The 15767-nt window shown below is 49.1% G+C and overlaps 1 protein-coding gene across 10 annotated transcripts in view; it reads right to left on the bottom strand.

Annotated features, from left to right (window-relative positions):
- The window catches only part of KDM2B (lysine demethylase 2B), a 122395-nt gene that overhangs the window by 22475 nt on the left and 84153 nt on the right, over positions 1-15767 (bottom strand). The window contains exon 1 of one of the 10 annotated variants that reach the window (XM_089894461.1): positions 9954-10087. The exons of the other annotated variants lie outside the window; for them this stretch is intronic. Coding sequence (XP_089750587.1) covers positions 9954-10007 — 54 coding nt within the window. The 5' untranslated portion in view covers positions 10008-10087. Of the gene's footprint in view, positions 1-9953; positions 10088-15767 lie in introns of those variants that run through there. 10 annotated transcript variants of the gene reach the window in all.

The raw sequence follows: 15767 nt of genomic DNA, 5'->3' as shown, positions 1-15767 counted from the left end.
CGATGTACCACAGTGCAGAGGATCTTCCTTCCAGGGACCCCCCTCCCAAAATGCATACAGCTCCCCACCCCCAAACTACTGGAGCTGCTTAGAAACTTACAACCACATCAGCAAGGGAAACAGTCCATGGTTCTCCGAGAATCAAGCCTTGACCCCCATCATTTTATCCTGCAGAGCCGTGGTCGCTGTGCAGACCCGAAGGTCCCACACACACCTTTTGGTACTGACACCTTAAGTGGATCCCTTCCCTCAGATTTTTTTCCCAAAAGCCTGCAGCATTCAAGGAAACTGCGAAGCCTCTGGTGGTGAGGCACCCACGTCAGGAAGTGCTGCGGCTCTGGATCTTTATCACTCTGAACTCCAAAGAGGAAAGGAGACCCAGCTCCACTGGCCCACGTGTCCTCACCTCCCTGTGCCCTGACCCTGCTGCTCCCACAAGCCACCCCACCCGGTGGGGTGAGGGGCTGCCCCAATGCAAGTTACTCCTCCTGCAAGCAGTGGAGGGCCTCCCCACGCACCACAGCCCAGGGAGGTCTGGGGCCCCTAGTCATGGACATGGGCAGTTCTGCAGCCGTGGCACCGCCTGTCGATTCAGGTCAGGTCTTGTTGCCAGATGAGTAATGGGAAAAAAAAAAAAAAAATCAGTTTTCAGAGACTTTAGATTTGAGAACAGCACGTAAGGGACTGTGGACCTGAAAACTAAGCAGCAAGGAGTGCTGAGTGGAAGCAGGGATGACAGGGACGGTGACAGCAGTGCAGGTGGGTACTTGCAAGTGCCTGTCATCCTGCTCTTCATTTTACGTATGATATTACCTAATTTCCCAATAATAACCCTACGAGAGATGCCATTTTTCAGATGAGGAAACTCGAGCTAGAGGTTAAGAGACCGGCTCAAGGTCACGGAGCCAGCAGAGGATGTGCGTCTAAACACTAAAACCACATCTAAACACTATAAACCACAGCGACGCACAGGCAAAGTAGGACAAGAGACCCCAGAGTCCATGGGAACTGACCACACGCCCTGGAAGGGGCCCACAGCTAGTGCCTTGATGCCCTTAGTAGGACAGGTGCCAACAGGAGGTGCAGAGAAGCACATCAATTTCCAGAGAAATGGAGACCAGGAAGGTTTCTCCCTCTCTTCACAGCCTGGAAGACTCTTTGGTAAAGAGCACACATCCTGTTAGCAACCCACTCCTCAAATCCCTGAAACATGGGCCAAGGGGTGGGCGATTCAAAGCCTTGAGTCAGGTACAGAGAAGGCAGCCCATGGTTCAGGCTCCAAGGACAAAACCAGAGGTGAAGGGCTCACACTCTGACCCTGGAGCAGGAGAGTCTAAGGACTAGTTTCTCTGGTGAAGGACTGAGAAAAAGAAAAAATTTCAGGAGTCCAAACATGGCTCTTGCCTCCCACTCAGGAGCATCAGGTATACATAGCAGCTGAGCACCTCTGGCCTCTCTGGCCACTCAAAAGTAAGAGAGTTGGGTCGATCCAGCCACAGTCACAAAGCTTGTACTTGACTGTGAAACAAGCCCACCTTCCTGTGCTTTCCAAAGTTCATTCTCATCTGAAGAGGCACTTTTCCAAACGATGAAAAAAACCAAATCCGCCCGGATCTCGATGGCAGCTGAGACATCCTGGAAAATGACAACGCCTTGAAGGAAGAGGTATAAGGGTGGCTGTTTCCAAAGACCTTGTTTCAGGCCCTCTCTGCCAGGCTGCCAAACAAGCTAGAAAAGCTGATGCTGCCTGCAGCTTCGCGGGCCAGCTTGCTGGTCAGGAGTCAACTGAGCAACACTTGTAATGCAGGATACTCCTAAAGACCACTGAGAAAATCAACAGGTAAGAAAGACATCGAAGGGTCTCTATTAGGGAAGGTGAAACAAGCCTTGTTTTGGCTTCTGTCCTAACCTCTTTTCGGTGACATCTAAAGGTTCACAAACCAATACTCAATTCTGCTCTATCCTACCTGTGCATCTATTCATTCAAGTAACCCAGAATGCCCCTTTGTTAATTTCAGCCTGAAATGTTCTTCTCAGCAAAAGGGAATGATGGCATCCACTGACTTCACATACAAACCAGCCTCCCAAACCCCAAAGCCGTTTGTTGATTTTATCAGCCCAGAACGCATATCCTCAGCTCCATCTGGTTAGGAAAATTGAGTCCACACACCCATACACACAAATCTTAGTATTCCAACTCTTCTTCTCCATCAACATCTCTCAAATATCGTCCTTAAAAGGAGTACTATTGATAAATATTTTTTAAAATAAAATTTAAAAAGGAATACTATTGGGCTTCCCTGGTGGCGCAGTAGTTGAGAATCCGCCTGCCAATGCAGGGGACACAGGTTCGAGCCCTGATCCGGGAAGATCCCACATGACGCGGAGCAACTAAGCCTGTGCACCACCTACTACTGAGCCTGCGCTCTAGAGCCTGCGAGCCACAACTACTGAGCCCGAGTGCCACAACTACTGAAGCCCGTGCGCCTAGAGCCCATGCTCCACAACAAGAGAAAGCACCCAATGAGAAGCCCGTGCACCGCAACAAAGAGTAGCCCCTGCTTGCTGCAACTAGAGATAGAGAAAAGCCCGTGAGCGGAAACGAAGACCCAACGCAGCCAAAAATAAAAACTAAAAAAAACAAAAAGGAGTACTATTGAGGTAGTTCATTTCATTCCACAAATATTAACTAAGTGCCTCCTATCAGATCCTATTCTCCAGAATATTCATGGGCAGAACCTTCAATCCCTCATTTCTAAAATACTGGAATTAACATTACTTGGATTAACCTGAATTAGTGAAAAGATATCCCGTGTTCATGGACTGAAAGATAATATTGTTAAAGGAAACAACAGAGAAGTTTCCAACTAAAGTGGAAACAAAGTGGTCCACAAATTCAATGCAACCCCGACGAAAGTCACAGCTGGCTCATCTGCAGAAATTGAAAGGCTGATCCTAAAATTCATGTGGAGGGAATTCCCTAGTGGTCCAGTGGTTAGGACTCCACGCTTCTATTGCAGGGGGCCTGGGTTCAATCCCTGGTCAGGGAACTAAGATCCCGCAAGCCGTGTGGCATGGCCAAAAATAAAATAAAATTTAAAAATTAAGATGAAATTCATGTGGAAATGCAAGGGACTTGAAATAGCCAAAACAATCTTGCAAATGAAGAACAAAGTTGGAGGACTTACACTTCCTGATTTCAAAACTTACTATGAAACTACAGTAAACAAAACAGTGTGGTAGTGGCATAAGGATGGATATACAGATCAATGAACTAGAATTGAGAGTTCAGAAATAAAGCCTCACAATATTTATGACCAACTGATTTTCGACAGGGTTGTCAAGACAATTCAGTAGGGAAAGAACAGACTGTTCAACAAATGGTGTGGGGATAAATGGATATCCACATACAAAAGGATGAAGTTGGACCCTTACATCACACAATATAAAAAATTAACCCCAAAATGGATAGAAGACCTAAATGTAAGGGCTAAAACATAAACTCTAAGAAGAAAGCATAAGGGTAACTCTTCATGACCTTGGATGAGGCAATGATTTTTTGGATATGACACCAAAAGCACAGGTGACAAAAGAAGATAAACTGGACTTCAAAATTTTAAACTTTTATAAAGCAGAAACTAACACACCATTGTAAAGCAATTATACCCCAATAAAAATGTTTAAAAAAAAGACACAATTATAAGTATAAAAAAAATTTTTAAACTTTTGTGCTTAAAAGAGCACTATCAAGTAAGAAGAATGGGAGAAATTATATGCAAATTATACACCTGGTAAGGGTTGTATCCTTAAGGTATAAAACAACTCAACAATAGAAAGACAAATATCCCAATTTTAAAATGAGCAAAGGAGGACTTCCCTGGTGGCGCAGTGGTTAAGAATCCACCTGTCAATGCAGGGGACATGAGTTCGAGCCCTGGTCTGGGAAGATCCCACATGCCGCGGAGCAACTAAGCTCGTGTGCCACAACTACTGAGCCCATGTGCTACAATGACTGAAGCCCCTGCACCTAAATCCCGTGCTCTGCAACAAGAGAAGCCCACACACCACAACGAAGAGTAGCCCTCACTCACTGCAACTAGAGAAACCCTGCACGCAGCAAGAAAGACCCAATGCAGCCCAAAATAAATAAATAAAATGAGCAAAGGATTTAAGCAGATAATTCTCCACCCCCCGAAAAAAAGATATACAAATGGGCAATAAGCACATGAAAAAATGTTCGACATCACTAGCCAATAGAGCATGTGATCTATGCTACAGACTCATTCATTCACCCCCTCACTCACACTTTCACCCACCTACCCACCCAACTGTTTTCTGGCTGTGAATTATGTACAGACTCAATGCTAGGTGCTGGGACTACAAAGATGAGTAAGATGTGTTTGTTCCATACTCTCAAAGGCACTACAGTCTGGGGGAAGAAAGACATGTTACCACATAAACACACTGCAACACAGTGATGATAATATCAAAAGCTAACATGTGCTGAAGCAACACTCTTTTCAATATTTATATCGATAACCTATGAGGTAGGAACTATTATCATCTCCATTTAGAAATAAGGAAACTGAGGCACAGTGCAGTTAAGTAGTCTCCCCAGTGTCATATTGCCAATAAATGAGAAGCCGAGATACCCAGGTGATGGCTCTAAAGCCTGGGCTCTGGCAATGCTGACCCAGAAGGAATGCCTCATTTCACTGGGAAGGGAGGCTGGGAAAAGTGTCAGACACAGGGGGTGGTGACTAAAACGAGTCTTAGAGGGAGGATAGGACACTGCAGGCCAGGAGTAGGGGTGGGGTTAGGGAGTGAATATTCTAGGCAGAAGGAAGAGTAAGATAGAGATGTGAAACCAGGTAACACATTCAAGGAATAGCTTGATATGACTGCTGGAAAACTGCCCTGAAGTGGCAGGAGCCTAAACCTACAGGCCCCGTATGCCACATTACAGAAATAGTGGCCCCTGTAAGAGCAGTTAAAGGACTTACATGCAGGAGCAACATGATCGTATTTTGGCAACACTGGGGGGAGTGAATTTTTTTGGTGGTGGGCAAGATGAAAGACAGGGAGATGAGTTGAGGATGCTACAGTAGTCCGGGATGAGAGTTATGAAGGCTTGAGTAGAAGCCATAGAAGGAATGAGGAGGAGGGGATGATTCAGGGATGTTTTAGAAGCAGAGCCGGTTTAGAAGACCCAGGAGGCTGACTGCACAGGGAGCATGCAAGCAGGAAGAGTCCTGGAAGACTCTGAGGTTTCGGGCTTGAGCAACAGAAGAACAAGGGGCTCAGGAGAGAGAACTAGAAACCACCATGCACACGTGGAATCTGAGGGACCCACGGGACGTCCAAGGAAGGTGGCCAGCAGCAGCCAGGAGGGACCGGCGCTGAGATACACAGCTGGGGATCAGCCTCGCGTAGTGCTGAACTACTTAATACTTAAGTCCACGAGGTTGTTCAGGGAGAACGGGCAGAGTGAAAAGAGGGTCCTGGGCAGTACCTTCAAGACTGAAAACATCCAAGGGCCGGGTGAAAAAGAGCAACCTGCTAAGGAATGGCCAGAAAGGCAGGAAAAGCAGCAGGAGCCTGTGGCATCACTGGAGCCAGGGAAGAGTTTCAAGAAGGCAGCGGGCTAGAGTTTCAACTGTCAAGAGGAGTCAGTGAGAAGAACAGTAAACGTGGCTGTCTGTTTTTACAATTCAGACAGTTCTTTGTTCCTCACCAAACTGCTGCTAACAGGAGCACACCGACACTTAGCCCCATGAAGGGTAGCCAGAGCCCCAAACAGCGTGGAATTCCTTGTCGTGCTAACGTTACCTTCAACTGTACAACAAATTTGTTTCAACATCATGTCTGTTCCCAAATCTTCAAGTATAATGGATATCCCAGGAAAAGCTGGATTTTAGCTGTGCTGCAGGGCCCTTAACACACACCTGCAGACTCCAGGGAGGGCTTACGGTTTGTTTACATCCTGAGAGTAAGGAGCAAGAGAATGAAAACACAGGAGCTACCAGAAACCCAGGGGATAGGCAGACCTCTGGAGAATCTGAGGAAAGCTAAGGACCTTTTCCCTAGAAAAATGCCCCTACGCACAAAGTCACAAAACTTTCGCATGTAATTTTGGGAAGCTTCAGGGACCCATATGAAAATTTCACTCTTTAAGCAATTATAATGAGTAACACAGTGGTTATAGCCATATAAATTTCTGAGATCTTCTTCAGCATAATTTCCTAATTTTCTTTTTTATTTTGGCCACACCACACGGCATGCAGAATCTTAGTTCCCTGATCAGGGATAGAACCCATGTCCCCTGCAATGGAAGTGCGGAGTCATAACCACTGGACTGCCAGGGAATTCCCTCTAATTATTTTTTTTAACAAACAGGCAGTAATCATTTTTAGTAAAAAATTTTTTTAAAAAAAGGAATAATTCTATTTTCATTTCAGGGGTTAAAAAAACACAAGATGGAATTCTCCTTACTAAGAGTCCTTCTTTGAGTGGCATCTCCTCAAACTAAAAAGCAGAGCTGAAGAATTTTCCAGCATGTTCTGCACTGGAGAAGCAAAGGAAGTCCATGGGAGAAGGCCCAGCCAAGGGTCTCTCCTGCCCTGGGCCCAACATCTGGAGCAGCGGAAACCCAAGCTGCTGTGGGAAGGCATGGGGCAGACAGGCCAGCCCAGCAGGACAGGCATAAGGGAGCCTGATACCACCCAGGACTGAACACCAGCCTCGAGTGGGGACAAGGGAAGGACACAGGCTTTTAAGACAGAGCAGGCAAAATTCTGATGAAGGATGAGGGGCTAGGCTCAGCTGCAGGGACAGACTGGGCAACAGAAATGTCCCAACAGGGTCTCCGCTGGGACCTTTCACACAGTAGGTGGCCGAGCATACCTGCAAGCCTACACTCCAAGACTTCCACCCCTCCTTGAAGGAGACGGCTTTTTTTTTTAATTTTTATTTATTTATTTATTTATTTATTTTTGGCTGCGTTGGGTCTTCGTTGTTGTGCGTGGGCTTTCGCTAGTTGCACCGAGCGGGGGCTACTCTTCATTGCAGTGTGCGGGTTTCTTAATTGTGGTGGCTTCTCTTGTTGCGGAACACGGGCTCTAGGCGTGCGGGCTCAGTAGTTGTGGCATGTGGACTCAGTAGTTGTGGCTCGTGGGCTCTAGAGCGCAGGCTCAGTAGTTATGGCACAGGGGCTTAGTTGCTCTGCAGCATGTGGAATCTTCCCGGACCAGGGCTCGAATCTGTGTCCCCTGCATTGGCAGGCGCATTCCTAACCACTGCGTCACCAGGGAAGCCCGAAGGAGACTCCTTTAGAGAAGAGTGGGGTCTACAGCCTGCGAGCTACAGACTCCAGAGGCCCTGGCTCCAATTTCAAAGACACAGATGCCTTAGAGGTCCTTAGAGGAAGCCACTCTTCTCAGGCCCAAGAAATTGTGGGGCTAATAAAAGTTGAGGAAAGGTTAAGGGAGACAAGCAGCAGTGAGCCGCCGCCTGGAGGGTCGGCAAATGCAGGGTCCATGGCTGACAGCCAACTTCTCTATTGGGACTATGGGGAAAACCTGCTGCCCAGTGGCCTGGCTTAGAGGTCATCTCCCTCAATGTACCTGAGTGGTAGCATCATCTTATAAGTGAACAGGCGGGCTTCCCTGGTGGCGCAGTGGTTAAGAATCCGGCTGCCAATGCAGGGGACACGAGTTCGAGCCCTGGTCCAGGAAGATCCCACATGCCGCGGAGCAACTAAGCCCGTGAGCCACAACTACGGAGCCTGCACTGTAGAGCCCGTGAGCCACAACTACTGAAAGCCCGTGCGCCTAGAGCCCGTGCTCTGCAACAAGAGACGCCACCACAATGAGAAGCCCACACACCTCAACGAAGAGGAGCCCCCGCTCACCGCAACTAGAGAAAATCAGTGCACAGCAATGAAGACCCCACGCAGCCAAAAATATAAATAAAATAAATAAATAAAGTGAACAAGGCAACCAGAAGAACTTAAGTTGCTAACAACTCCAGAAGTGCCGCGATCGAGCTGACTGATGCGAGGAGGAGGGAACAAATCCAGCTACAGGAAGTATGGGTCCTCACGTGATGGAAGTCTCTCTCAGGAGTGGCAGTAAGTGAAAAGGAGACATAAGGAGTCCTATCTGATGTAGTGTCAAAGATGATATCTATCATAGGCCATAGGGTGTGGTCGAATTAAAAAACCAAAACAAGGTTTTCCCTGGTGGCGCAGGGGTTGAGAGTCCGCCTGCCGATGCAGGGGACACGGGTTCGTGCCCCGGTCCGGGAGGATCCCACGTGCCGCGGAGCGGCTGGGCCCGTGAGCCATGGCCGCTGCTGGGCCTGCGCGTCTGGAGCCTGTGCTCCGCAACGGGAGGGGCCACAACAGTGAGAGGCCCGCGTACCGCAAAACAAAACAAAACAAAACAAAACAGGTAACAGGAACCTCACCCATGAAACACCAAAGTGCAGTTAACACTGAATACAAAGGTCTTACGAATGACCAGATGCAGAAAGCGTACACTGTTGGCAGGGATTAGGCAGATCCAAACTGAACTGAAAGTTTTCAGACCAAGAGTTGAGGTATGAACTAAGCAGCAAAAACTGAGAACCGTTCGCGTGCTGTCCTACTGACTTGATGAAAGTTCCAAGCCAAAACCGTTTGGGCTGTCTCGGGGTTCCCCCGATCCATAAGACAAGTGAGATTCAGGATCACCTCGTAATATACATAAGCCTGAAAAACGTCCAACAAAACTGAGAAAATACACTTTAACTTTGCCTCTGTCATATAAAACCACTTAATAATATGTGTGTTACGATTTAAATGCAGCATATATAGTACTTCCTCAACGACGCCTGACGGAAGGAAGAAACGTTCTACATCTCGGTCTCAACATTCCAAAACATCTTCATTCCACTGAGGAAATGCACCCGAGCTTATAAGTAAGCATCTTATTCAACTAGTCATGTCCACACGATAACTCAACCCGTCTAATGCTTTATTCCTCAGACAAGTCTACCTAGCCCGTACCGTTTCAAATATCGTGCAGATTCTACTTCGTAAATCAACTTTCTTCCCCTGCTTCCTAAACACGAATCTTCCCGGAGTAAATTCACGCTGTAAACACACCCAGGGCTTTGTTTTATACAGATTTCTCCCCCCTGGTCCCAAGAGAGGTTGCTTTCCCTTCTAGATCCAACCGAGGCCAAATACTGCCATCTGGGGTCACGGCTTCCTCTCGCCGCTGCCGCCGTGGAGCGGACTCGCTGGGTTCCGGATTCCCCGCGCCGGCCCGAGCCTCGCACCCCTTCCTGTCTCCGTCTGCCCACGGTGGGCGGCGGGCGCGCGGCGCCCAGACAAAAGCTCGGGCCGTCGGGCCCACCGGCCCCGGGCCGCCCACCCTCCGGGCCGCGGGCGTCCTCCAGCCCAGAGGCCGAGGGTCCCGGTGCAACTTCGGAAACAGAAAGGAAGGAGGCGCCGGCGCCCGCAGGTCCGGGTGCGCCCAAGGCGGCCGGCACGCGCGTGGGCCGCAGGCGAGGGCGCGAGGGGAGGGCGAGGCGCACCCGGCCGCCCGCGCCGGCGCCCGCAACTTGCCCGCGGGCCGTGGCCCGCGCCCCGCAGGGCCCGCCCGACGGCGAGGCCCACATTGTCCCCGCGGCACGGCCGGCCACCCTCGCGCACAGACGCTCGCACACGCCCCCTGCCCCGGCCGGCTGCGGGGCCCGCGGCGCTCGGGCGACTGCCGGCCTGCCGCGCTCCTCCAAGCCCCGCTCGGGCCCGGCCCTGGCAGCCCCGCCGGCGGCGGCTGCAAAACTTTCTCCTCATCGTGGCGGCGGCGGAGGCGTCGCGGCCGCCCGGGGCGCGTCAGTCACTCGGTCCGGGAGATCGGGCAGGCGGGCGGCGGGTCCCTCCCTCAGCCCCACCCCGGGCCACCGACCTGGTCCGGCTCCGATTCATAGTCGTCGTCCTCGGCGCTTACGGACATGGCCATGGCTCATGGTGGGCCCAGGCTCGCGCGCGCTGACATGGCTGGAGCGGCGCCGCCGCCGCCGCCGCCGCCGCCGCCGCCGCCGCCGCCTCCGCCCGCCCGGAGCAGGCTCGGCTCGCCCTGGCTCGGTCTCGGGCTCGGGCTCGGGCTCGGGCTCCCGCGAGGAGGGAGCCGCGCCGCGCGCCTCACACGCCCGCGCGGGAGGGGGCGGAGAGGGGCCGGCGGGGGGAGGGCCGGGGGGCTCATGCATATGCATGAGGCGATCCAGGAAGGGGCTGGCCCCCCGGACCGGCGGGCCAATGGCGCGGCCGCGGCGCTCGGGCCGCACACAAAGGGAGCCCGGCCTGCGGTGACACGGGGGCGGGCCCGCCGAGGGCGGCCCCTCGCGGCCGGAGCTCCGGGACTGGGGCTGCGTGGGGGCGTGCCCCGCGCCCCGCCCGGCTCGCGCGCCGCGGGGTGCACATGGGTGCCTGCACGCCGCCGCAGCTCTAACAGGAAATGCACGCCCGACCTGGGGTGGGGTCTTTTGTGTGGTCCTGCGGGGCGTCTCGCAGGAGCCCCGGGGTGCACGGTCACAGGGAGTGGCCCTGCATGAGACACCAGGCACGGGTCCCTGTGCCCCCCAGCAGCGGGCACACGGGCTCTCGGGTTTGCACAAGCTCTGGGACCAGGACCTGGTATGCCTGCGAACCCGGGAGTCCCGTAGCCCCTGCAGGCCCGCTGGCCCGGGTACAGTCTGGGGAGCCAGTTCCCCAGGACGCCGGCAGTTGTGTTGGGCTGGTCCCCTAACGTTGCCCTCTTCTACCCTCAGGTTTGCCTTTTCAGGTCGCGAGGGAATCAGCGTAAAACGTGGGGTGGTACAGACAGGAGTTCCAATCGAGCTGCCTGCCTTGGAGGCTGCCAGACAGAACACCATGAATGCACTCTTCCCTGAGGTGGGCGCCCCACTCTCTTGGACAGGAACCCCCGCTTCCTGAGGTGCCCAGGGGTCGATCTCGGAAGGGGTGAGGGCAGGCCAGAACCCAGTCTCCCAGAAGACTGGCAAGCGCCTGAAGCTGGCCCAGAAGGTGTGGGTTTCTAAATTCTTAAACTGGAAACATTCCTAATGCTTACTCCTAAAGCAGCCCACCCTTGCAGAAAACTCTTAACTGGAAAAAAAAAAAGTCTAGGGGGCACTTATGCCAGCAGCCCTTACTCTGAAGGAGGAGCTCAGTGACCATTAGCTAGAGTGATCAATGCTGTTATAAGCATCAAAACCACAGGTAAACTCAAGCTAAGGAGCAGAGCGACTTAGCTAGGTAGCTGGCATACTCATCATCTAACTAGGAATGTCCAAGGTGACACTAAACATGCATACATGCACCAGTTTCTTCATCTGTAAAATGGGAAGGTTTGCCCAACCAAAGGATCAGAGGCTTTCCCAAGAAAAAGCTCATTAGCTGTGAAATCTGGTGACCAATTGTGCAGTGTCGTCCAACTGTTAGTCATGCCCAGGCCACTGGCCATGAAATCCACTCTGAGAACAGAAGGGATCCACAGGCAGGTCATGGCCTGGGCTTTCAAGGAAGGCAGAATGTGTAGTGGACATAAAACTCAGAAGGCTTCTAGCAGGGAGTCTACAGGAGTGAATAAATAGGGATGTCAGTTTTACTGAGTGGATTTAAAGTCCCTCTGAAATGTATACACCCACTGACACTATGGGGAAAAAATCCCAGCAGACCTGCTCTTTACCTGTTCTGAGTTTCCTTTCTCCCCTCTTACATTTTTCACAATTCACTCAAGGTTAACAAAAACTTGTGGTTTTGAAAAGAATACACCCCCCTCCATCTCAGTCCACCCCCCAAAGTCTCAGCCTTTATAAAACTACCTTGTCTGGACTGAAGTCTGTATCTGATGTATCCCATGACCTCTTAGGGGCCACTCCACCCAGAAGGAAGTCCCTAAAAGAAAGAGAGGCTGAAAAAAATGCTAATCATGCTTTCGCTTCACTGTAATTGGTCAAAACTGCAAGGGTACAGAGATACACAAATATCATAATACCTCAAGAGAGGTATGGAAACAGGACTTTTTCTCAAAGGTCTTTCTCATTCCGTATCAGGAGTGCAAGAATATTTAGACTTGTCTTTGGGCTGATTTCTTCTGAGAATTCTCAAAGGCTCACTTCTGTATTTAAGGAAGTAAAAAGTTCTCATTTATCATAGTTCAAAGAAGAGAAAGGGAAAGTGTTGATAAACAGAAGCTGCAGCTAACACAAAACTTCCTTCCGTCACATCATTTCTGAGCTAGAAGGGGCCTCACCAGACCCTCTCACTTTACAGGTAAGGAAACTGAGGCTCAAAGAAAATTAGGAGGTAGCTCTGAAGCCCAGGGTTCCTTACATAACACCATCCAGAGACCCCCTCCAGGGGTCCGGACAATAACAGCAGCAAATGTTTACTAAGCATGATTGAAGGGCTAGACCCCATGTGAAGTGTGGTGTAGATACATCTCATTTATTCTTTTACACAACCCCGAGAGGAGTGTTCCATTGTTCACCCATTTTACATATGAGGAAACTGAGGCACATCGCTGCTAGGAAGTGAAAGGACCTGGATCTGAACCCATAAGCAGCTGGAGTCTGCAGCCTGGGCTGTTAATCACATCGCACCAATGCCTCATGCCAGAGACTAGAGGAGGATGCCAAGTGAAACCAGTGTTAATCCAAGTGAAATACTCAGACTTACGCACAAAATTAACTGTCCCTTACTAAATTCTGCAAATTCTGTGTTCTTAGTTCAGATATTTCAGGACGGGTAGGTATGGTTTTGGTAACCAGTCTGCTGTCTGATGGATCTGTGGGGGCTGATGGGGAAGGAGGTGGGTCCTCTCCAGACTCTAACAAGGCTCCTGCCAGCAGTCACCGTTCTAACATCTTTAAAAAAAATTCCTTTTCTGACACTTGCAAAGGGCCTCTTAACATCGCTACTTCCTCGATCAAGCTTCCTTTAGCTAACTGGTACACACAACTATCCAACGTTTGTTTTGTATTAATAGTGTGCTGGACTGTATATAAAATACATTACGCCAGCATTTGCACAGTAGAACTGCTGCCTTAAAATTTAGCATTTATATTGTGCCTTAGGCTCGTCCTTTCTCCCTTTTGACCTCCTTTTCAAGTGACCCTAAGAACTGAATGGTCTCCCAGCTCCACTTAGCCAAGGCTTACATTCTTAGAAAGAGTTCCCCAAAGCTGATGCCACCAGGACACTGGTGCTTGTCCTGAACCAGGAGGATCCAGAAGTCTCATCAAGTGGCGAGGAAATAAAACAAAAACAGATGGAAGCCAAGTCAGCCTCAGTCACAGCCATCACCCATTTCCCTGCTTTCTCTCTGAGTGTCATTTAATGTTCTGGTCTGCCTATCAGATCATGACACCGGGAGTGATCCCAGTCTGCCCAGAGATTTTGCCCAGAGATTTTGCCCAGACTTAGCCACCGAAGGGCACTGCAGGCTGTCCCAGGGCAGGGACAGGTAGTGACCTAAGGTAAAAGGAAGAGGGCAGCCATCCCCTCCAGTCCTCTCCATCCCCACATCCAGGAACAGGAAGGCAAAGGGACAGACTGGATAAGTGCCCCCTGGAAATCTGGGATCCATAGGGGAGGGTTTCCCTGGCACGTGGCCCTTTTCCTTGTGCCCATGTCACAAAGGGCATGGCTAAAGCTTGGGAACATTATTTTCCAGAGGATCGGGTCAGGGAAAGAGAATGAATTCTCTGTGTCCAGACCAGTAACTGGCTGGCACGCTCCTGAACCAAGGGACACCATTTGTAAACGTGTCCCTAAGGAAGGAACAGAAATGATACAAAGGGTTGCTTCCTAATACACATAATAATGTATGTTTAACAAGCAATAGAGAATGCATGCTTCAGCTATTTTACTATTTGTCTCTGTTCTTCATAGGTTTTTCCCCATTAACAGCACAAGGACAAGGTCTTTTGCAGAGTTATTTCTCTAATAAAACATAAATAAGAGAAATTTTTGCATCGTGTCACACAGCAATTTAGAACTAATTCCAGGGTTGCCTGGATAAAACTATGGTTCAAAGAGTGACCGTATGACAGACCAAGGGCTACAGTGATTTCTCTTAAGGAAATTACTAATGTTATTTAATTGCTTTTTATTTTCCCCCTGAAGAATCATTCCACAAGCATTTAAAACCCACATATATCTGTCACATGGGTCCTTTAAAGAGACCAAGCTTTCCATTAAATAGGGTTCCTCTCCTAATACTGTCTCCTTAAATTACCAAGATCAACCAATGAATATTTACGTTCCCTGGAAGATTTGTGACTGTGCACAGGATTTTTTTTAATTAGCTAATTTAACAGGTGACTGGCATAGATCTGAGAAATGCTTCCCACCATCCACCCCATTTCCAACTCAATCACTGACCTTAGAAAGCTACTTCCCTTCTCCATTCATTTCCCTACAAAACTCCAGGCTAAGGCTGAGCCCTCAGACAATTCAGACAAGATTAATGGATGCACTTTACAATCCCACCCCCCACCCCCAGAAAATAGGGGCTAAAAATACATAAAATGCCAGTATAATTCGGGCCTACAACCGGGACTTTTGTAATTTAAAAATATTTCTCTTAACAAGACCAAATCTCCCCCTTGGTTTCCTTCCTTACCAGAGCACCCAAAAGACCAAATCCAAAGCTTACTCAAAATGGGATGATAAAGCATACAGTAAAGAGGCTTAAGAGGATTAAAGTTAGCAGCTCTGTTCACAATGATCAAATGGTGGAAACAAATCAAATTCTGTGCATTGATGAATAGGTAAACAAAATATGGTTTCTATCCATAAAATGGAATATTATTCAGCCATAAAAAGGAATGAAGTGCTGACACAAGCTACAATGTGATGAATCTTGAAAACATGATGCTAAGTGGAACAAGCCAGACACAAAAGGCCATATACTGTATAATTACCTTTATATAAAATATCCAGAATAGACAAATCCATAGGGACAGAAAGCTGATTAGTGGTTGCCAGGGGCTGGGTGGGGGGAGGGGGAATGGGGAGTGACCCCTAATGGGAATGGGGTTTCTTTTGGGAGTGATAAAAACATCTTGGAATTTAGAAAGAGGTGATGCTTGCACAACATTCTGAATATACTAAATATCACTGAATCCGTACTTTAAAATGGTTAGTTTTATGCTAGGTGAATTTTACTTCAATTTTTAAAAAGTGTGTATGTGTGTGTGTATATATACATATATATATACTTTTTTTTTTTTTCTTTTCATCAGTCATCCTTTAAGAGTGATCTTAGTTCCTATTCCTAAAAGGTAACCTGGTTAGGAAATGTAGCCCCTAAGTCCTGGAGCAGGTTGAAATTAACCAAACCAAAATGATAGTTGAATCACCTCTTAAATGAGCTGCTAACAGTCACTGTGGGGACCTGATGGGCTCTGACTGCACTTGAAAGCCTTTCACTTAGGGACACCTGACAAATGCAAATACACACAGGTTGGTATGGTCAGGAGTAGGGATGGGGGGAACAGACACACACACACACTCATACACACTTTGGCTGTTCCCAAGGAACTCTCTTCATTTACATTCTTGCTTTCCTTTAAAAGTGGCTCATCTCCAGCAGGCCAATTTGCCTCTAAAAGCCCCCTGGATCTATGAAAATTCACGAGTTTACCATGACACTCAAAATAGAAAAAGTCTGACAAAACTCATCTGTCACCATTTTAAGCAGCTATTATACCAA

This window comes from Delphinapterus leucas, chromosome 14 (genome assembly GCF_059928025.1).
Source record: "Delphinapterus leucas isolate spDelLeu-1000000601 "Yukka" chromosome 14, BTC_Dleu_Yukka2, whole genome shotgun sequence".
NCBI lineage: Eukaryota > Metazoa > Chordata > Mammalia > Artiodactyla > Monodontidae > Delphinapterus > Delphinapterus leucas.
Note: the sequence above shows the minus strand (reverse complement) of the source record. Positions and strands in the feature narration are given on the sequence as shown.